This window comes from Mobula hypostoma, chromosome 11 (genome assembly GCF_963921235.1).
Source record: "Mobula hypostoma chromosome 11, sMobHyp1.1, whole genome shotgun sequence".
NCBI classification, from domain to species: domain Eukaryota; kingdom Metazoa; phylum Chordata; class Chondrichthyes; order Myliobatiformes; family Myliobatidae; genus Mobula; species Mobula hypostoma.
This window is the reverse complement of record NC_086107.1, coordinates 34573690-34595972: the sequence shown is the minus strand read 5'-3', so window position 1 is coordinate 34595972 and position 22283 is coordinate 34573690. Positions and strand designations below refer to the sequence as shown.

The following is a 22283-nucleotide window of genomic DNA, read 5'->3' as shown; positions in this document are numbered from 1 at the left end:
CATAAGTTGGTAATGAACAAAGGCACAGTGTGGGAGAGGAAACAATATTAGTTTTCAAAGTAAATTTGTCATCAAAGTACATGTGTATGTCATCAAATACTACCCTGAGATTCATTTTCTTGCAGGCATTCATAATAGAACAAAGAACTACAATTGAATCAATGAAAAATTATACATAATAATTGACAACCAATGTACGAAAGAAGACAAAGTGCAAATACAAACAAATTATAAGTAAATAATATTGAGGACATAAGTGGTAGTTTTGATGAAAACGTGAGCAGAAGAGCAGTGTCCAGCCAGTCTTGCTGGCTCAGTGAGTGAACAAGTGAGTCTGCTTAGTATTGCCAGCCCTGTTCAGCTTGACCCAGCCCAAAATTGTTGCAGCACCTGGGAGGGGTGGGGGTTGGAAAGAGAAGGCATGTGGGAGTGCTCCATTGCCAACCAGAAGATTTCAGCAACGTTTGGTAAATCCATTCCCATACAACCTGGTGGTGTCTTAAAAAGCTGATTGAAATTCAGGCATTTCCATAAATCAAGTGTTTGTAACCTGGGAAGGACCTGAATTTTTTAAATATCTTCAGTGCTGTGAGCCTCCAACACCCAGTGAAGAGTTGCTTTCCTGTCCACTCCAATTGTACATGACCGTCAGCTAATCTTGGAACTGTCACCTCATTTGAGATTTGCCCACATGTGGGAAAACTTCCTCAGGCTATTACATGATTCAGTAAGAGCTCTCCTTGCTCTTCTAAACTCTAAAGAATAAAAGTAATTTCTGTAGCACCAGATGGTGCGGTCCTTAATAGAATCCAATCTTTAAAAGTGGAATCTGATTGGCAGTTAAAGTAATTGCCTGTTCACTTTAAAAAAGCTGTATGCACGTTTCAAATGTTGCACAGAAACAGTATCTATATTATGGAATGAGCAAATGATAGTATGCCAAAATATTTATCTGAACATATTGTCAATTAACCATTTATTTAAAAAGCTGAGTAGAATGCGCAAACTTTAGAAAATTTGGAAAGTATGAATATGGAGATAACATTTTTCCTCACACCACTCACTTCAGTAGCAATCAAATGTTCACAGCATCTTTCCAGTAAATACTATGAAACTTAGTGAAATTTCTATTCAAACTAAATGAATGGGAAGATGCACAACATTCTGTTTTGTTTGTTGTGCTATAGTCTGTATTCTTGCTAATGCGCTCTTGAACGGCTTTTTGGGGTTTCTACTTTTACTGTTCGATGAAAACAGATGCTGGAAGCACTTGGTTGGCTTGGCAGCAACAGTAGAGGGAATCAGAATAGCTCTGCTTTTTAAAAAGTTCAAAACCTTTTTGGGTGGATTCAAAGCATAATGGACCAATTGCTCTGTAATTATGACTTGTCGTCTTTTTCACTTGGACAGTAGTTAGATCAGTAACTCACTGAAGCGACCACTTTCATGGAAGAGTGTGCGAGTGCTAGTCATGTGAACTCCCTATAATTGATAGTGTAGAGTCCATGGCGTGATCAAAACTTAGACATGTTGAAGCTGTGATTTGTTGATAGGTGGGCAGCAGGTCAGACAGCATAGGTTGGTATTTCCTGGCTATACTGTAAAGAGTTCATAATGTTTTTTGTTAAGAGAATTTAACTAAGTCTTTCCTGGTCAATGTTAACAATCCTGCTTGGATGATTTTAATACAGTACCTTTTGTATATGTAGATATATATTTTTTAGAAAACATAAATTTGCTCTGTGTGGCACTCCTTGTTTTGACCTTGTTTTGAGTCTGTTGTGTTCTAACAGGTTTACATTTCAGAAATTTAGTATGAAATGTCCTTAGCTTCTGAGGGTAACCAGAAAACATTTCACACTAGGAATTCTTTCCACTGGAGATGTATTCCTGTTTCTCCAAACGGGCTACTTCACCTCTTCCCTCTTCCCCCACTGAACGTCCTGCAGTACACTTACCAGTATAACATTGTGTTCATCTCACATGTATGATAATATAGATTATGCTTGAGAGATGAGAATGAGTACTTCAGGTGAAGTTGACCATTTTAGTACTCAATTTTAAAATTAATATATGTTCCAGAAATAACCATTTGACGTTATGTGCTCTCAGAGCTTGACCTTATTATTTTATGGTTAACAGACTATGCGAACAATTTGAACAAGCATCAGTACACTTATGGGACCTACTGGAAGGCAAAGACAAGAAAGTTGGGGCCACGACTTGTGAGTATCTGATTTTTAGCAGGACAAAATAAGAAAGACTGGAAAATAAAATATATTTTGCTCTGTTCCTGGGTGTTCTTTATTTTCATCCTTTATCTGTGGCACATGCGGGGTTCAAATTATAACAATCTTGCTAATTTTCATAGCTCGAAAGAGTAACGTAGCAATGGGAGGGTCTCAATTTGTGACATTGTACTTTGTGATTATAATTGGTAGTTTGATTTTATTTGACACAATCAATCAAGCTATCTTTTACAGTATTTACAAATAATTTTAAAGTCAGGGTGCTTTTGATGAAGGTAGTGTCTTTAAGGGTGGGTTGTGTTTGAGTAGAGTTTAGCTGTGTCGGAAATCCTTGGGACAATTCTGTGGCCTGTGCTTAGAAAGCCACTGATATTAATTTGTACAGTGGTTTGTTACACAAGTTTGGTTGCAAGGTTTAGATGTGAGTTTCAGGGAATTTTTTCAACAGGGTAAATTTAGGATTCAGTATTTTTTTGCTATGCTAAATTTGTTGCTTTATGGTCTGAGGTTTGGTTAAATACATCTTCAAAAATTTCACGAGGAAGTTTGCAGTATGTTTTTGTAAGCTTGTGCTTATTTATTCTTATCCTTTGTTTAAAAAAAAATCCATTGAAGTTCAAATCAGAAGCTAACTTTATCCTCAACATAGTTTTTGACTATTGGAAGCACTTTCATTAACGCTTCCTAAACTCTCTTATCATTCAGCTGCTTAAACTAAGTTGCTGAAATTTGAGTAAACATGCTCGACAGGAATTGTTTAAATGAAGTACTTGAGGGGATTTTAAAAAATTAAATCAAAATGTATGTTTGTGCCACTTGGTCAATGGCAGGTAATTATGTGATAAATGATTTTCAAATGGACCGAAGTAGCTACCATGTTGAATGAGTTCTAAGTAGCATTTTTGTAATTGACAAGTCTCATTTCAAATTATGGGTTGCTCTGCCTGAAAGAACAATCTATGATAAATGGAGGCCAAGTGATGGTTTGGGCCTTTGTATTTAAGTTAAACGTTTTGTACTCAAACAAATTTCACAGATCTGTTTTTATGTGATCACTGTTCATTAGCCTTTATCTCAGTTACAAGTATTTTCATTGCAGTGGGGGGAAGGGGGGAACCAAGGAAAATTTCTGAAGATGCTACTTATCATATGCCTCAGTTTAAATTAACGACAAAAAATCTGGTTAGGGTAAAATACTTGGATCTGAGACACTAACAAAAAAATTGTCATATTAAGCTTATTTGCTTTGGACAAATGGAATTACTCTATGCTCTCCTATTCAAGCAAGAATATACATTTTTTAAAACCCTCCTTATTTCATAAGGCCACCATGGCCCCAAAAGGTAATTTGGGAAAGAGGAATGAAGTGTGATGCTCTGGATATAGGGGGAAATGTTTAACTGAGTTTTTTTTTTAAGAGGGTGAGGCATGAGAGGGTGAATGCCCTTTTTCAGGTTTCTGTAACATTATTTGTCATGGAAAAGAATGATCTATGGTGGAATGAGTGCATTAACTTAAGTTTAGTGTTGGAAGTGTGGAAGAATGGAAGTATTTTTGAACAATAAAGGGAATAACATACAGCTCGTAGAAATAAGAGTGTTAGAAAGTGAGGTTACTTGTTTTCAACCTTAAAGATTAAATTTGGAGTTTCCTTGTTCAGCAAGAAAGAACTGAGTTTGTGATTAGCTTCAGCGGGAGTTGAAGGAGCTCTTTTCAAAATGGAAAGAACAAACAAACAAACAAATACATTGATACTTCAGGCTAAATTATTTAAAGTACTTACTGATTAGAGACAAGAAGTCTCATCACTGATCAGCCAAGTAGGCTGAAGTATGGCTAAGTGTGACGTGTTTCCTTTTGGAAAGTCAGATCCATTTAGGGGTTTCACGGTAAACAGCATGTTCCTAGGAAGTGTTGCAGAACATAAGGACCTTGGGGTACAAGTAAATGGTTCATTGAAAGTGGAGTTACAGTGGCCTTCATAAGTCAGGGCATTAAGTATAAAGATTGTGAGGTCATAGTGTGGTGGTATAGAGTGCGAGTGAATCTGCACTTCAATAGGAAAAATATTATTAAATTGGAAAGAGTGCAGAAAAGATTTACCATGATGTTTTTTGGACTTGTGTGACTGATTTATATGGAGAAGTTGGACAAGTTAGATTAGTTGGAGTATCAGGAACTCAAGGACTTGGGTTTAAGGTGAGAGCAAAAAGATTTAAGAGGAACTTGAGCAACTTGTTACACAAAAGGCAGTGTCAGCTGGCTGAGACACGTACAATAACTTTTAAAAGGCAATCATAACAGGTACTAATTGGAAAGATGGAGAAAGTTATGGCCAAATGCTGGCAAATGGGACTAATTTTGATGGGTCATCTTGGTTGGCATGGACCATTTGAGTGGAAAGGCTTGTTTCTGTGCTCCAGGAAGATGTGCTTTTGAATTCAACAAAACACTATTTTGGTGCTAGATGAGGAAAAGTTTGAGATTTTTTTTTTCATTTGGATGACATAGGATATCATGAAGAAGTTTTATATTTGTTATCAAAATGTAATCATTTGTGTAAGGGATAGAAATAATGATGCTGAAAGACCGAACTTTTTGTATGGGGTTTTGTGGAAGATAGTGGTAGAGGAATTTATTTGGCTATATTTCAGTGAGGTTGGATTTAGAACTACAGTTGATGCAAACCTTCAATTTGTATTAAGTAGAAGGTAGCATTAAAAATTTATATTAATGTAATGATTATTATACATTATAGCTCACAGCCATTGACTGGCTAGATGAATTGAAATTTAATTTGATAGGAAATTCAAAAACAGCAAAAATAGACTGAGCAAAATAGTATAGTTTTTAAGTGTTGCACATCAGAAACTGGTAAATCAGAAACAGAAATATGTCCACAAATTTTTATTAAGTTCAAAGTAAATTTATTATCAAAGTGCATATGTCACAATGTACAACCCTGATTCATTTTCTTGTGGGATACGCAATTAATCCATAAAAAAGTAATAACCATAGCAAAGTAACTGAAGGACTGCACCAACTTGGGTGTTCAACCAGTGTTCAAATACAGAAATAATAATAATAAATAAGCAATAAATATCAAATATGAGATGAAGAGTCCTTGAAAATGAGTCCATAGGTTTTGGCAACATTTCATTGATGGGGCAAGTGAAATGGAGTGAAGTTATCTCATTTGATTCATGGGCTTGATGGTTGAGGGCTAATAGCTTTTCCTGAACCTGGTGGTGCGAGTCCTGAGGCTCCTGTACCACCTACCTGATGGCAACAACAAGAAGAGAGCATGTGGGGTCCTTGATGATTGATGCTGCTTTTCTGTGATAGTGTTTTGTGTAGATGTGCTCAGTGATGGGGAGGCCTTTACTTGTAATGCTTTACATGATGCTCTGGGACTGTAAAGGTCACAGAGCACATCTAAAGATTACGGATACTCAGATATTTCAATAGAAGCTGGCAGTAGTAAAGCTGTAATGTTAAACCTACAATAAAATTTTGCAGCACAATACGATGATTATACATAATTTTAGACATCCTGCTTTAGAGAAAATATGCACGTTTTCAAAAGGGTGCACATGAAATAAACTGGCATGACTCCAAGGAAGAGAATAGTTAAATGGAAGACACATGAATGTTGAGGTTATTATCCAGAGTAGAAAGGAAATTTGATGATCAAAATTTTGAAGGATTTAGAATGAATTGAGTTTAATGAGCATTGTGAATTGCTTTCAGAAGAGTCAAGTGATGAACTAATTTCTAATTTCTAGACAAGAACCTTAAAGCAATTGTCAATAGACTCCTACAGAGTGGCTACTTTGACAGTATTCATAATCACCAGAATGGTGTATGTGAAGAGGAGGAACCTTCACCAGTGCCTGTTGAGGAACAGCCTCCAGAACCAGGTAAGAAGCTAGTCTGTATGGTCTTTTACAGTAAAAGAATATTTGAGAGACATGTATTAAATTCAAATATATTATGTTGCTTTTTGTGTAACAGACACTCAATGCTGCAATTGTCACTACCACGTGTCTGTTATTACACTTTCCCTTTCTTACACCCCAGCTCTTGAATCCTCGTAATTTTGTTCCGATCTAACCTGATCTTTTAATATTTTGGAACTTCTGCATAGAAAATTAATATGGTATATAAATTGTCTACTTGTATGGGTAAGTGGCTTTTTAAATAACTAAAGTAATACTAGATTTTAATTGAATCTTTATGTAATTTGCCTTATGACATGGATGCCTTCTATGCTTTTAGTTAACATACTAGTTAACGTGATTTGCCCACTGTACACTGCATACTTAGAGGACTCCAAGCCCACTGCCAACATCGAGAGTGCGGACTTACCATAGGGATTGAAACATCAAGTCCTAGTAGCTCTACTGTTGATTAAAGCTAACATGTAAGCCTGCCTCGTAAAAATTGATATGAAGTAATATGTCAGACAATGAAAAGTATTATAATTTTTGAACCTAGATGATACATCTTTCTCTGTTACCTGTGCACTCTCTAATGTGGTTTCCAACTCTGAAAGCTAGCCTGTTTCCTTTTTCTATGGTAGAAGGAGCCACTGTATCTAAATATTTTGAAATCAGGATAATGTGATCTTGATATCCTATCATTCTGAGGGAGGGCCTGAAGACGGAATGGCATTTACCTTGCACCCTTAGTACTTTTTTTTTTGCTATTTCAATAAAAGCAAGATGTATTTTAGAAGATCTTAAAGTGCTATGCTGACTCAGAGGTGCACCCTGACAGCCAATAGTTTGTTCTGGTCAATGTTGGTGTTGTGTTTTGTGGTACACCCTATCCTCGTTATATGCGTCTTCAGACAATGCGGATTCACAGTTATGTGAGGAACCTATTTCTGCCAACGTCTCGTTATAGGCGTCCAAAACTCAGTTATGCGAGGAGCACTGCCTTCCCGCCAATACAAGTCACGTGCGCACACCTCTCAGGGACAAGAAGCACCGGTTCCCTGCCAATACAAGTCAGGTGCATGCGTCTCACAATCTCTCTCCCACCACTCTCGCATTGGTTTTGGCATGGTGTGGATGCGTGATCTTAAACTTCTGTTGGTTTTACCCATGGTGCAGTGATTTTGCGCTTGAAATATTTAACTATACCTCCTAAGCGTTGGATGTCATGTCCTGGGCCATCAGCCAAGCGGCAGAGAACCGCTTTAACACTTGGGAAAAAAAGTTGGAAATTATAAACAGCGCGGCATCAGCTGAAGGTAACACAACTCTGGGACGCCACTGCCGGGAACAGAATCTTGCCTTTAAAGTTCTTTTGTTGCTTGACAATGCGCCAGCCCATCCTAAACATTTGAACAGCATTCATCCTAACGTAACAGTGCGTTTCCTGCCGCTTAACACAACATCGCTGATTCAACCACTCGACGAAGGTGTGATCCGCATTCAAGGCGTGCGTGGTTTTTTTTACCGTGAACTATCTCTCAGATGCTGCAAGCAACAGACAATTTTGAAAATCTCAGTTTACCAATGGTGAGGGAATGGTGGAAGTTGGAACAGTTGGCATAAATGGCGATGGACATGGACCCACGTTTAGAATGGAATCAGCATTTCAGTCATTCCCTGCTGTCAACCCTTCTTCCCTACAAGGAAATTTAAAACAAAATGCTGCCAAGCAAACAACCCTCATCACTTTATTCAAATCAGTAACACCTTCTGCTGCCGGCAGTTCTAAGAGTTCTGTGAGTTTTCCTTCACCCCTTGCTGTGCTTGATATGATCCTGACAACCACAACCATCCACCTTATCTATGTAAAGCTGCCTGACATCACAACAACCACTTATCTCCCAGAGCGAACACACCTGCCACTGTTGGTGAGTACTGTACACCCTCAGATGTTAACTTTCTATGATTTATTACATTGAATATTACCTTAAATTGATGAAATATAATACAAATGTTGTAGTACTGCTTCTGTGTCGTATTGGTATGAAAATGTGAATAAATTACAGATAAAACATATTTAGGAAGCCCTCTGGAACGCATCCCTATTTTCTTCACTTAAATAATTATTCACATTATGCGTCAACTTCGAGGAACGTATCCCCCGCATATAACGAGGATAGGGTGTATTCCTTTCTCTAGTCATGTTGTTGCATTTGACACTGATTTGAGAATTGTGTTTTAATTAGATGTGAATAATTGAGCAGAGCCAATTCAGTTTCTTTGTTGTCTTAATTGTGTTGTAAGCACTACTTCATAATTTTGATTAAAAACAAGGATGGTTTAAGTGTTCAGGGTGTCATTTACACTTCTTGAGTTATTCCAGGTGGATCTTTTTAGACATATTTTCAATGGCTTAACATCAACTTTGGATTTGTTGGTTGCGCTGCATCTAAGTTAGGTTTATGATTTCAAATCCCTTGGCAAATGATCTTGTACGGTAGAGACAAAGGGAGTGCAGGAGGCCAGATGAGTTAAGGTAAAGTCATGGATGCTGTCTTAGATCAGAGATCACCATCAGATGATACTGTTTTGAAGGAGGCAAGGAAATTCTACATTCCTACCGTTTTCACTCAAGTATTTTGGTTTTTGAGGTCCTGAATTGCAAAAAATGGCTGCTGCATTTTATTTAATATTTTATTTTCTTTCATAAAGACAAAGAATTAACCTTTATTTTATAGAACCTGAAGCGGTGGAAGAATATGTGGAGCAAACTGACGTGGAAGCAAGAGAGGTAAGGAGTATAATGTTTTTTTTGACACTGATCAACAGAAAAAGACTTTTGTGTCAAAGTGAAAACGGATCTCGAAAAAGTGCTAAATTGATTGCAAATATAAAACACAAAATAATTGCATAAATATTCACCCCCCCCCCCACGTAATATGACACACCAAATCATAACTGGTACAGCCAATTGGTTTTTAGAAGTCACATAATTATTTAAAATGGAGAGCACTGTGTGCAATCAGGTGTTTCAGTGGATTTATTAAAAATACACCTGTATATGGAAGGTCCAACTCTTGGTGAGTGAATATCCTGCCAAAAACTACACCACGAAGACAAAAGAACTATCCAAACAATTCTGCGAAAAGGTTATTGAAGATTACATGTGAGGAGATGGATCCAATAAATATCCCTTCGAATACAGTTAAGTCGATTGTCAAGACATGGAAAGTATATAGCACAGCTGTAAATCTACCTATTCTCAAAACTGAGTGACCGTGCGAGAGGGGAACTAGTGAGGGGGGTCACCAAGAGACTTGTGACAACTCTGGAGGAATTGCAAGCTTCAGTGGTTGAGATGAGAGAGACTACGCATACAGCAACCGTTGCCCTGGTGCTTCACCAGTTTCCACTTTCTTGGAGAGTAGCAGAGAGAGAGTCACTTTTTTTGGGGTGAGGGTGGGGAGACACACAAATCTCAACCAGAGTTTGCCAGAAGACGTGGGAGACTCTGAAGTCAGCTTGAAGAAAGTTCTATGGTCTGAAACCAAATCTGAGCTTTTTGGCCATCAGACTAAACGCTATTATTTGTGAGCCAAGCACCATACATAGTCAAAAACACACCATTCCTACAATGAAGCATGGAAGTGGGGGCATCATACTGTCAGGATGTTTCATTGCAGCAGGCACTGGAAGGCTTGTGAAGATAGAGGGTAAAATGAGTGCAGAAAATACAGGGAAATCTTGGAGGAAAAGCTGATGCAGTCTGCTAGAGAACTGCGACTTAGGAGAAGATTTGTTTTCCAGCAAGACAATGACCCCAAGCATAATCTGCACAAACTCAAGACTGCAATTGCTGCCAAAAGTGCATCTACTAAATGCAGACTTGAAGGGGGTAAGTAATTATGCAACAATTATTTTGTTTTTGATAATTGTAATAAATTTAGACCGATTTTTAGAGATTTGTTTTCACTTTTTCACGTTTTTCTGTAGATCATTGTCAAAAAAACCAAATTAACTCTGATTCACTGTTGTAAAAAAAATAAAAACTTCCAAGGGGAATGAATACGTTTTGTAGGCACTGTAGATAGTGATATAAATAAGAAAGATTATTTTATTAGTTTCTAATTGTGCGAATGGTGTTTCAGCTATGATGACCTTATTTGGAAGTCTTGCATTTGTCTATGATGTACATTTGAAGTTATTTTAAGTGTGTTGCTGAAAGTTAAACCGAATGCAAATACACATGAATAAATTGCCCTTTGGGAGGGGAGGGGGAGAGAAAATGTTACTTTGAAATTACCACAAGTATATGTGGAAAATTGCTATTGAGTTTCAGTCAATATTCAACCTGTACGTATTAGGTTTCACTTAATCTTTCAATAATGTGAGCTAGTGTTTATATCGATAATCCTTCTACCTCATAAATTTAATGCAAAGAAACTAACGTATGCCTGCAAGCTCATTGGTTCACAAATATTTGAGCTTCCTTGAAGTCACTAGTTAAGCAGAGGTTCCACTCCAGATTCTGATTACACTCAGCCATGAGATCAGCATTATTGCAGAATCAACCAAGAAGAATCTCAAGGAAGAGGCGCAGTCGACGTTTCAGGCCGAGACCCTTCGTCAGGACTAACGAAGGGTTAGTCCTGACGAAGGGTCTCGGCCTGAAACGTCGACTGCGCCTCTTCCTATAGATGCTGCCTGGCCTGCTGCGTTCACCAGCAACTCTGATGTATGTTGCTTGAATTTCCAGCATCTGCAGAATTCCTGTTGTTTAAGAAGAATCTCAAATTTTTCAGAGCCTTTGAGCCACAGCAAAGATATTTGAAATGCCTCTAAAAGAGCAAAAAAATTGTGTGGGCGTATTTCTCTGCATGTGAGTGTTCTTTGCACCTGGCAAGTCAGCCACAAAACCAAGAAGAATCATAAACTAGAACCTTTTTCTTGTGCCAGCATGTTCTTAGTCTTCTACAAAGGTTATGGGAAGAAGGCAGGAGAATGGGGATAATAAGTCTACCATAATCAATTGAAGTGGACACTGAAGTGGGAACCTTGGGTGACTTTTGTGTTGAGCATATGGATTGTGTGACTAAATGCTAATACATGTTGGTAGGAAATATTTCCATTTTGTAAAAAAAGGACTTGTTTTCGTTGAAATTTAGTTGGCTGGGTTTTTCATGTATTCCACACTCTGAAGTTTTTATTTCCTGTAGTTGTTTTGAAAGAAATTCATAAAATAAGACATGAAAACCAGACCTGGCCCACTGCATCTACTAGTTATTGGGTACCTATCTATTGATCCCATTTCCTAGTCCTTGATCATGCATGCACACTTCAAGTGCTCATCTAAATTGCACTGGAATGTTATGGGAATATCTCCCTACATGCAGTTGGGGTCATCTACTGCATCTGCTGGAGGAACAACACCTCATATTCTATTTGAGTAGTCTCTAACCAAATGGCATGCATATCAGTTTCTCTAATTCCTAGTAATTTTTCCACCTCCCCCTTCCTTCATCTTAAATTCTCCACTCTGGTTCCCCTCTTACCTCTACTCTTCACCTGACTATCACCTCCCCCAGTGATCCTTCTTCACTTTATCCCATGATCCATTCTCCTCTCTTATCAGATTCCTTTATCACCTATCACCTCCCAGCTTCTTGCTTCATTCCCCTCCCCCACCCACCTGGCTTCACCTGTCACTGACTAGCTTGTCCTCCTTTCCCTCCACTTACCTTGTTCTGGCTTCTTCCCTCTTCCTTTCCATCAGCTGTTTATTCATTTCCAGAGATGCTGCCTGATCTGCTGAGTTCCTCCAGCATTTTTGTGAACTTGATTCCGCCTTTGACTGGATGCTTAAGTTATACTGCATTGTCACAGAAAATCTCTTCCTTATTTCCCCAAAAGAATTGTCATTTAATGATGAACGCAGAGCAGTTAGCTGATAAAACCCCATAGATTCATTTAAATTCTGCAGGTAGATGAATATTTCATCTTTGAACTGCTTTACTTCCTTGCTGTATTTGGTAGCAAAATTACCCTTGTCATTTTGCACTTGGAATTCTCTTTTACAGCTTGGTGATCTATTAATATTTTCCTTGTGTTTCAGTTTGTAAACAGACAGTTCATTGCAGAGACACAATTCAGCAGTAGCCAAAAAGAGCAAGCTGATGATTGGAATACAGAAACTGTTGAGGTAACTTTCTTTGTGTCATATTGCTTGGAATATGTTCACAGTCATTGAAAAACAATGACTCGGTACATGGCTTTATAACATGTTTGGCTCTTCCATCCCCCGCACCCTCTAAGTCTCCCAAGTTTGCTGATTCTTGGGGCTGGGTACATTTCCACAGTAGTTTAATCTTTCTGGCATCGTGAGTGTGCATTCTTCTATATGGATAGCTCTCTGGCTATCCATCCCATAGGATGATGATGGTTCCTTTCAGTCAGTTAGTGGGGTTTGATATGTGCGTCCTAGAGTGGCTATACAGGGCGATCCTTGACAGGCACTGCTTGTCACATACTTGGCAGATGAGGCCTGGAGGGGCAGCAGGGGCAGAAGCTCTGTTGTGGTGCTTCCTGTGCCTTTCCTCTGTTGCCTCGTTGAGCTTGTTCTCAGCAGTGTCTGCACCTTTTCTGATGGCGTCCCTCCACTGTGAGCAATCTTGAGCCGGATCCTCCCATGTTGATGGGGCAATGTAGCTTTCTTGAGGCTCCTGTGCAGAACATCCTTGTACTGTAGTCGCTGGCCTCCTTATTTTCGGGTACCACTGGACAGTTGGCCTTACAAGATGTCCTTGAGCAGTCTTCCGTCAGGCATTCTGACAACGTGTCCTGCCCAGTGCAGTTGGGCTGACATCACCAAGGTTGAAACTGGCATTCCGGCTCGATAGAGGACCTCGGTATTGGAGACCTTGTCTCACCAGATGATCTTCATTAGAGAACGTAGGTGACGCTGCTGCGGTTGGTCAAGCTGGCATAAGTGTCTCTGATATAGGCACCATGTCTCACATCCGTTTCACAAGGTTGATATGACAACGGCCCTGTATACCTTGCACTTGGTGGCCACCCTGATGTTCTGTAACCAAACTCGATCTTTCAGCTGACCAAAGGCAAAGCAGGCTTTTCTGGTTCTTGCCTCAATCTCTACATCCAGAGAAGCTGAGGATGTTAGTATGCTGCCCAGGTAGCAAAACTTGTTGACATCGTTGCGACGAGTGTCATCGATGTGGACAGTTGGTTCTTCGTAGCTTGAGCCAGGAGCCGGTTGGTACAAAACTTCCGTCTTTTTCAGGCTGATTGTCAGTCCGAAGCTTCTGGCTGCATTGGCAAAAGCGACTGGCGATCTGTAAGTCTTCGAGAGAGTGGGCAACCAGTGCACAGTCATCAGCAAACAGTAGCTCATGCGCCACAATGTTCCTGGCTTTTGTGTTTGCTCTCAATCTTGCGAGGTTGAGGAGCCTGCCATCAGCCCTTGTTTGTAGGAAGACCCCTAACTTCAGGTCTGATGTGACATTCTGAAGAACAGCAGCGAAGAATAGTCCAAACAGAGTAGGAACCAGAACACAACCCTGTTCTAGGTTGTTGCTGATGGAAAATGGGTCTGACAACTCACCACACGTGTTGATGCGGCCTTCCATGCCTCCTTGGAACTGATGGTGGGGGGTGGGGGGGGGACCAATTTTTGGTAGGAGCTTCCACAGGCCATCTCTGCCAACAGCGTCAAACGTTTTGGTTAGATCAACAAATGTGACATAGAGACTTCTCTGCTGCTCAACACGTCTCTCTTGGAGCTGCCTCACTGAAAAGATCATGTCCACTGTACTACGGCCTGTTTGAAAACCACACTGGCTTTCTGGAAGGATGTTGTCACTGATGTTGGACACCAAGCGTCTAAGGATGATCTTCGCGAGGCATTTTCCCGCAACTGACAGAAGAGAGATACCACGGTAATTGTTGCAATCTCTCTCGTCTCCCTTGTTGTAGATGGTCACGATTGATGTGTCTTTGAAGTCTTGTTGTTCTGCAGCTCCCCCCAACTTTGTGAACAGCTGGTGCAGGCATGATGTCAGTGTATGACCACCATACTGGTAGATCTCGGCTATGATATTGTCAGGCCCTGGTGCTTTGTTGGGTTTTAGCTGTTTGATGGCTTTGACCTAGTGAAGAGTAAGGGGAACATCTAGCTCAAACACTATGGGTCAAGGGTGTACTCTGCCCAGTGCTTCATCGGTGATGGTTCCTGGTCTGTTCAGCAGCTCGTGGAAGTGTTCTGCCATCTTTTCATGTGCTCTGTCTTCTCAGTCAAGATGGATGTATTGTCCTTGCCCAGGAGTTGTGAGGTGCCTTGTTTTGATGGACCAAACACAACCTTGATTGCTTCATAGAATCTTCTTTGAGTCATTACAGTCAGCGAAGGCTTGTAACTCCTTGGCCTATATTAATATATACAATTGTCAGATTGATTATAGAGTGTAATATTCCTTATAGTAAACTTTCTTACAGTAAGTGTCACTGAGTAGCAAGCAGCCGGCATTATTTCCTCACTCACACTAGAATTGTGAATTTAGTTCTGGTGCTGTGGTTAATGCTATTAATTTAGATCATATAATAGCACTGTATGGGATTAATTCTCACACTCTGCAGTTCCATAGTATACCAGTATTGCAAGAGGTTACTTTCCACAAGGTTGTTGGACAGTATACAAGAACATACTTCAATAGAACAAGCCACTTAATTTTTCAGCTTTCTTTTGAGCAAATACAGCTTTGTGCTCATGTGCCCTTAGTGTAATGCATTTGTGGCTAATTATGTGAAATTAATAAAAATTTGTTCAAAGTTGATGGCTAACTCAATGTGGTGAAGACGTTTGACAACTTTCCATATATTTTTGGTCAGATAAGAAAGGAAATACTTTTCGAGGCACTATTACAGCTCGGTGCTTTGAGGTTCGGAGTTCAATCCTGGCATCCTCTGCAAGAAGTTTGTATGTCCTCCCCATGTACGGGTGATTTTCCGGGTGCTCTGGTTTCCTCCCACAGTCCAAAGACATACTGGTTATTTGGTTATTGTAAATTGTCCCATGATTAGGCTAGAATTAAATTGGTGTGTTGCTAGCTGCACTGCTCAAAATGCCGGAAGGGCCTGTTAGGCAATGTATGTCTAAATAAGAAAAAAAATAATTGCTGTGTGTCAGGGTCAGCAATTATGTAGAAAATCTAAAACAGAATGGTGTAAGCATTAATTGCCACCTTCTCTTTGGTAGGTTGTAAATTCACTGCAGCAGCAACCACAGCAACAGGTGCAGCCACCGGCAGTACCTGAAAATCATGCAGTGAACACTGTTGCTCCCTCGGATCCCTTGGTCAGAAGGCAGAGGGTGCAAGATCTTATGGCACAAATGCAAGGAACCTTCAACTTTATTCAAGTAGGTATTCAAATCTATTTCAAGGGCTAAAATTCACAGTTTGAGCATAAATGTTTTAATTTGATAACTTTTAAATTCAGGTTTGTTTTGAAAGCAGTTGACTGCTGGTTTGCATCTTTGTTGATCACAGTTGGGTGACAAAATTTGGCTTTCCATCCCATTTGACTTTTAGGCAATGGAGTTTGAAACAAAGCCCTGTCAACGGCAAGATAAAATACTTTTCTTTCAATTTCAATCCATTTAGTCTCCATCCTTTCCCTTTATCCATAATCTAGTTACTTTTTCTTGCAGATATTTACTCATATCATTTTATAATAGTTACAATTTGCTATTGCAGATCAAAGCTGGGTGAGTAATTTGTTACTTCACTTAGCTTGAATCTGGCCTTCTGTTAATAAGTATTCAGTTACTGGAAATGTTTCAGTGACCGTCATGAAATTTGTTGTTTTGCGGCAGCAGTACAATGCAATACATAAATTATAATAACTTGTACATAAAATAATAAATAAGTGCAAAAATTGAGATTGTGTTCATGGTCTGATCAGAAAACTGATGGAGGAGAAGGTGATGTTCCAAAAATGGTGTGTGTGTCTTCAGGTTTCTGTACTACCTCCCTGACAGCAATGAGAAGAGGCATGTGAATGCCACTTCTTGAGGTTCAAACTTTTGCAGCTTTCCAGTCCTGTACAATGGCACCTTCATACCAGACAATAGTGCAAGCAGTCAGAATGCTCTCCGTGGTACATCTATAGAAATTTGCTCTGAAGCATCTGCCCTGGTTCTCAATAACATTCTGGGGTCAATCTAATCTGGCCGGGAGATTTCTCCACCTTTACAGTATGTGTTCCAAGACATCTAGCATCTCAGGCTTAATACTGACTTTTCCCAGACTGTCCAAATATCTCTCGCTGACGACAAGATTTCATTTATTTCTTTGTCTCCATCCTGTGATGGTTTATTAGTGGTCAGATAGTTGAATTACCGATAATACTTAAGAGATTAAATAGCAATTTCAGTGTAATGGAGGAAGGATGGGAGCTATTAAGCTTTCATGTAATATGAATTTTCCAATCCTACATGTACATTCACATTGGAGAACTGGAAGCATATAATTACAAGCTTTATTTAATGTATATTCTTTTCCTCACAATTTGTACAGATTCTGTGGTAGAAACTAACAAGTTAATTGGAAGTTTACGTTCCACAGTGATGTGGAGAACAGTTCAGAGCAGAGGTCGATGAAGGACTAAATAAACTCCTTCTCCGAGCTGGGTGTGTTAAAGAATAAACACACATACCTTTTAGAATTAACATGATTAGGAGTAGGAGAGGGCCGTTCGGCCACTCAAGCCTACTGTATGATTATTACTGATCTGATTTCTGAAGGAAAAGGGTTGTTCAAATAATTGTATGTGTCCTCCCAGCAGGTATAGAATATATATCCATCTGACTTAGTCAATTCTCTACTTAAAGTATTTCTACCATTAAATTAGAAACGTTGATGTGTGAAATAAAAACAAAATGGTGAATGTTTTCAACATCTCTCCTTGATAACTTTTCACCAGAGCTAATGTATTATGCAGCAGAGTCTCTATTGATACACATGTACCGTATAGTTTCTGATGAAAGCTTCCTGTTCACCTTGAATTTGATATTAAATGTACAGTGGAAAAATGCTTCTTTTTTCTCTCAAAGGAATCCATGCTTGAGTTTGAGAGTCAAGCAATAGACCCTGCAATTGTTTCAGTGCAGCCCATGAATACGGCACAATCCATGGAGATGCAACAGATGGTTTGCACACAAGGTAAGATTTTGAACCATAAATTCCAGATTATTACATCTTCACAGTAAGCTAAATCTGTGAATGGTTCTATAATTAACTGTATAAACTTTGTAACAAGTTGTTTTGTTTTGAGTTCTGTTTGTATGATTGGTTTCTATATTAAATGGTATATTGTTGCAAGCAAAGGCTCAAGTTACTAGGTTAATTGATTCTGGGTAAAATGTAACTTTTATTTTAGATCAAACTCTGAGACTAACAATTCCAGGAAAATGTTTCTGGTTTTTATGCTGTTGTGATTGGTTGTCATTCTGTCCTTTCCATAGTGCACAGTGAATCCAGGCATGGACAGCCCAATGCAGTTTCTGTTCAGTCAGAAGCCACACAGGTACTGTAACCTTCACAGGCCAGCTGTTGAATTTGCAGGAAAATTTTTATTATCCAAATTTTACATGATGAGGCAGAGGCAATGGCGTTTGTTGATGTTGACATGGAGTTATGGATATTTGGATTTGCCATTTTGACTTGGTTCATCTGGAGACATTTTAGTTTCTTTGCCATAATGTATCTTGTGAAATGCAGAACTTTTTCCTTGTGCGTTTACAAAAATATTTTTGATCAATCTTCTCATCTTTCTTACATTTTATTTACTGCCCTTAAGAAAATCCATTGTTTACCTTCTTTTAATCTTTGTAACTTCTTGAATTACTGATGTTAATGTCCCTAATAAATTGGAAATCAGCTACTAACCTGGGCATATTTTGCTAGGATCTTTATATGAAGAAAAGCATTTATTTAACTTTCTAGCAAACTGGAGTTTTAACAATGCAGTCAAGTGTGACATTAGTGCATGTTACACTATTCCCATTTCACCAGTAGTGAATAGGCAACCTGTATCCATTGTAGTAGAATGAATAATGCTGGTACTGTGCATTCTGGAGCATCAAGTACAAATTCTTCTGTGTCATGGTCTTTAGGCAGGGTAGCTTGCTTCCAAGCTGGAAGATGCTTTCATGCAAATTCTCAAAGTATTGTGGCCATTGTGTAAATTACCACATGGGTGTGCCTTTGGGGAAAGAGAGGTCTAAGACGTTTGGACATCATTTGTTGCATAAGTCAGTGCATACGTAGCAAAACTGTTGACTTTTTGGAAGTATTAGCAGGCACAATAGAACCACAAAAGTGCACAGACTAAACATTGGACATTAAAGGTTGGGATGGGCTACAAGAGAGGGTGAATGTAGAAATGATATCTCACCTATTGCAACCAGATACAGGTTTCCTTTTCCTATATGCTGAAATAGTTTGACCTTGGTAGTATCCTGTGATTTCATAAGTCACCTAAAAATCTAGGTTTTGGGTGGGGGGTTGGGAGTGATGTTGCCAGCATTTATTGCAAATGTTCAAACCTCGTGATGTTTCCAGTGTCCAAATACTGTGTTCCATGCTCTACATTAGAAAATAAAACTCAGAGTAGGTGCACGATTGTTTTTGTTTCATTGACTTCCATTGTGGAGATCTTAACTCCTCGGTAGATTAAGCATATTATACAATACTACTTACAAATGATTGACTATTTTTGTAAAAATATTAATGGAAATTTCAATATTGACATCCATTTGCTTATTAATATGTATTTGGGAAGGAGGATTTTAACTATTGCATTTACTTAACCCTGTCCAGCTAGGTCTTTGTTTTTCCAAGTCTTTGTGGTGTAATCCATAAATGCTTAAGCTTTTCTCCTGTTTGTTTTCTTTTAATTACTAAGGTACCTTTAGTGTCATCCACAACTGAACCATATGCACCATCTCAGCCTATGTACCAGCCTTCCCATATGACAGAGCAAAGAACCCAAAAAGATTCCATTGAATCTATTCAGGTAACTGCAACACGAGTGCATAAAATTGGTACAGTAAACTAGGTACACTTATACTTTCACCTATTTTCCAAAGTTATTCACCTTTTCTAAGTAAATATGTTATAGAGCAACATTGGGGGCTATCTTGCACTAACCACATAGTGGGCATATTGACATTTCCAGCATTCTCAAGTCTGAGGTTCTATTTTGTATTGGCCTTGTAAATTTTCATGATTGTATATATTACACTTTTGAATGTTGGCTTTTTTAAATCCAAGTATCAGTCAGTAATTGGCAGCATCTCTAGGAAGAGGTGCTGCCTGGCCTGCTGTGTTCACCAGCAACTTTGATGTGTGTTGCTTGAATTTCCAGCATCTGCAGAATTCCTGTTGTTATCAGTCAGTAATTTTCAGCTTAGATATATTGTGCCAGCCCAACAGGTTTAAAATCATAATTACTTAAGAGATTTGAGTCATCATATTTAGAATAATGCAAATAAAGTGAAAACGGTAAATAGTTATTTCTGCATTCTTTTCAAAACTTAAGAAATTATGATTGGATTTTACAATCAGGCTTTTGTGGACCCGTCCTATTCTAGGATTGATTAGCACTGCAAAATTCTTATTGGCTATGACACTGTCTCAGTTACTTATGTCACATTGCAGTAAGGTTGAAGATGCTGTTTTGAAGTTGCTAACAGTTATTAGTGGTTTGGTAACTTTCTTTGGTCTTCCAACTTCTGTACATCTTAGACTACTATGTCACTGACTTCTGAACAGACTCCAGTATCAACAGCACTTCCTGTTGCTTCCCAGTCACAAGCTTTCAAGGCTCCTCCTACTAAACCTCTTCACAGCAGTGGCATAAATGTGAATGCTGCTCCATTCCAATCAATGCAAACGGTAAGATTGGCTCTGTATTCAACTTATAAATATATGAAACTTCTGACCAAAAGTAGATCATTTATGAACATTGGTATGGTTTTCATTACTTATCATACTTTTTCACTTTGAAACTGTCCATCCGGACAGAATATTACATAATCAGAATCTGCCCTGAAGAAGGGTCTTGGTCCGACATGTGGACTGTTTGTTCATTTCAGTGAATGCTGCCTGACCTGCTGAGTTCCTCCAGGATTCTGTGTGTTGATTTGGATTTCCAGCATCTGCAGAATTTCTCGTTTGTAATCAAAATATGAAAGTGGAAATACATTGTAGTTAATATTACTTTGTTAGAATAAATTTCTGCTGAATTAAAATTAATTTTTGGCCAAATCCAGGGGTTCAAGTGTTATGAATGTAAAGGAGGAAGAGAATAGAAATAAAACAATGAATCTAAAAGTGAAGTTATGGCTAAGTGTGGGGATTGTGGAATTTACTTCGTGGGATTGATATTAGAGGAAGTAAGACAGGCCTGTCTGTAGGTCTAAATGTTTTTCTATTGTGATAGAATAAATTGTTTTGAGGAAATTGTAGGTTTTTCTCTCAAATTTGTACAGCTTTTTATTTAGCGTGTGCCTTGGTCAGATCCAGTCATGGGCACTTAATTCATTTTTGAACCCAGAAAGTATACTTGGGCAATGGAAGAGAAAATAAAGAAAGAATGATGTGCAGGAATGTCCAATGTGAATGAGAGAGGAAGAGAGAAATGAAAGGAACAGTTAGTAAAGGTTTAAGTTTGCAGTGGTTTGATGCAGATGGTACAAGTTGTCATTGTAATTGTCATCTCAGTACAATAGCTGTCACTAAAGAGGTAGTGCTAAGCAAACTTGTGATACTGAAAGAAATGGCAGAAGTTGTAGTAGAGGCTTTGGTGATAATTTACCAAAATTCTCTGAACTCTGGGCAGGTCCCAATGGACTGGAAGACAGTGAATGTCACGCCACTGTTCAAAGAAAAAAAAGAATGTAGGCAAAAGGCAAGGTAACTATAGGCCAGTTAACTAACATCTATAGTTGAGAAAATGCTTGAAACTATCATTAAAGAAGAAATAGTGAGGCACCTGGAAAGAAATGGATCCATCTGACAGGCACAGCATGAATTCAGTAAAGGCAGGTCCTATTTGATAAGCTTACTGGAATTCTGGGAGGATATACGGAGTGCAGTGAATAGAGGGGAACAGATTGAAGTTATTTACTTGGATTTCCAGAAGGCATTTGGCAGAGTGCTGCATAGAAGATGCCCATAAGATAAGGATGCATAGAGTTGGGGTGTTGTATTAGCATGGATAGAGGATTGGTTAACTAATAAAAAGCAGACAGTTGGGATACATGGGTGTTACTCTGGTTGGCAGTCAGTGGTGAGCAGTGTGCCGCAGGAGTCAGTGTTGGGCCCTCAACTGTTCACAATAGACATTAATGACCTGGAAGAGGGAACTGAGTGCAGTGTATCTAAGTTTGATGATACTAAATTGAGTGGAAAAGCAAATTGTGCAGAAGATGCAGAGAGTCCATGGAGAGATATAGATAGGTTAAGTGTCCAATGATCTGGCAAATGGAGGGCGATGTTGGTAAATGTGAGGTCATCCACTTTGGAAGGAAAAATGAAAGCAGATTATTATTTAAATGGTTAAAAAATTGCAGCATGCTGCTGTGCAGAGGGACCTGGGAGTGCTTGTGCATGAATCAGGTGCAGCAGGCTATCTAGAAGGCAAATGGAATGTTGGCCTTCATTGCTCGAGGGGTTGTATTTAAGAGCAGGTTATGCCGCACCTGGAGTAGTGCACGCGGTTCTGGTCTCCTTACTTAAGGAAATATATACTGGCTTTGGAGGCGGTGCAGAGAAGATTCACCAGGTTGATTCCAGAGATGAGGGGGTTAGACTGTGAGGAAAGAGGTGAGTCGCATGGGGCTGTACTCACGGGACTTCAGAAGAGTGAGAGGACATTTTATTGAAACATAAAATTATGAAAGGAATAGATAAGATAGAAGCAGGAAAGTTGTTTCCACTGGTAGGTGAGACTAGAACTAGGAGACATAGCCTCAAGATTCAGTGGAGTAGATTTAGGACAGAGATGAGGAGGAACT

At 39.0% G+C, this 22283-nt stretch overlaps 1 protein-coding gene across 2 annotated transcripts in view; it reads left to right on the top strand.

Moving 5' to 3' along the window:
* The window catches only part of caprin1b (cell cycle associated protein 1b), a 72774-nt gene that overhangs the window by 23150 nt on the left and 27341 nt on the right, over positions 1-22283 (top strand). For both annotated transcript variants that reach the window (XM_063061807.1, XM_063061806.1), the window contains exons 5-13: positions 2143-2225; positions 6035-6169; positions 8929-8981; positions 12303-12389; positions 15459-15620; positions 17316-17424; positions 17727-17788; positions 19169-19279; positions 20011-20160. In XM_063061807.1, coding sequence (XP_062917877.1) covers positions 2143-2225; positions 6035-6169; positions 8929-8981; positions 12303-12389; positions 15459-15620; positions 17316-17424; positions 17727-17788; positions 19169-19279; positions 20011-20160 — 952 coding nt within the window. The remainder of the gene's footprint in view (positions 1-2142; positions 2226-6034; positions 6170-8928; positions 8982-12302; positions 12390-15458; positions 15621-17315; positions 17425-17726; positions 17789-19168; positions 19280-20010; positions 20161-22283) is intronic.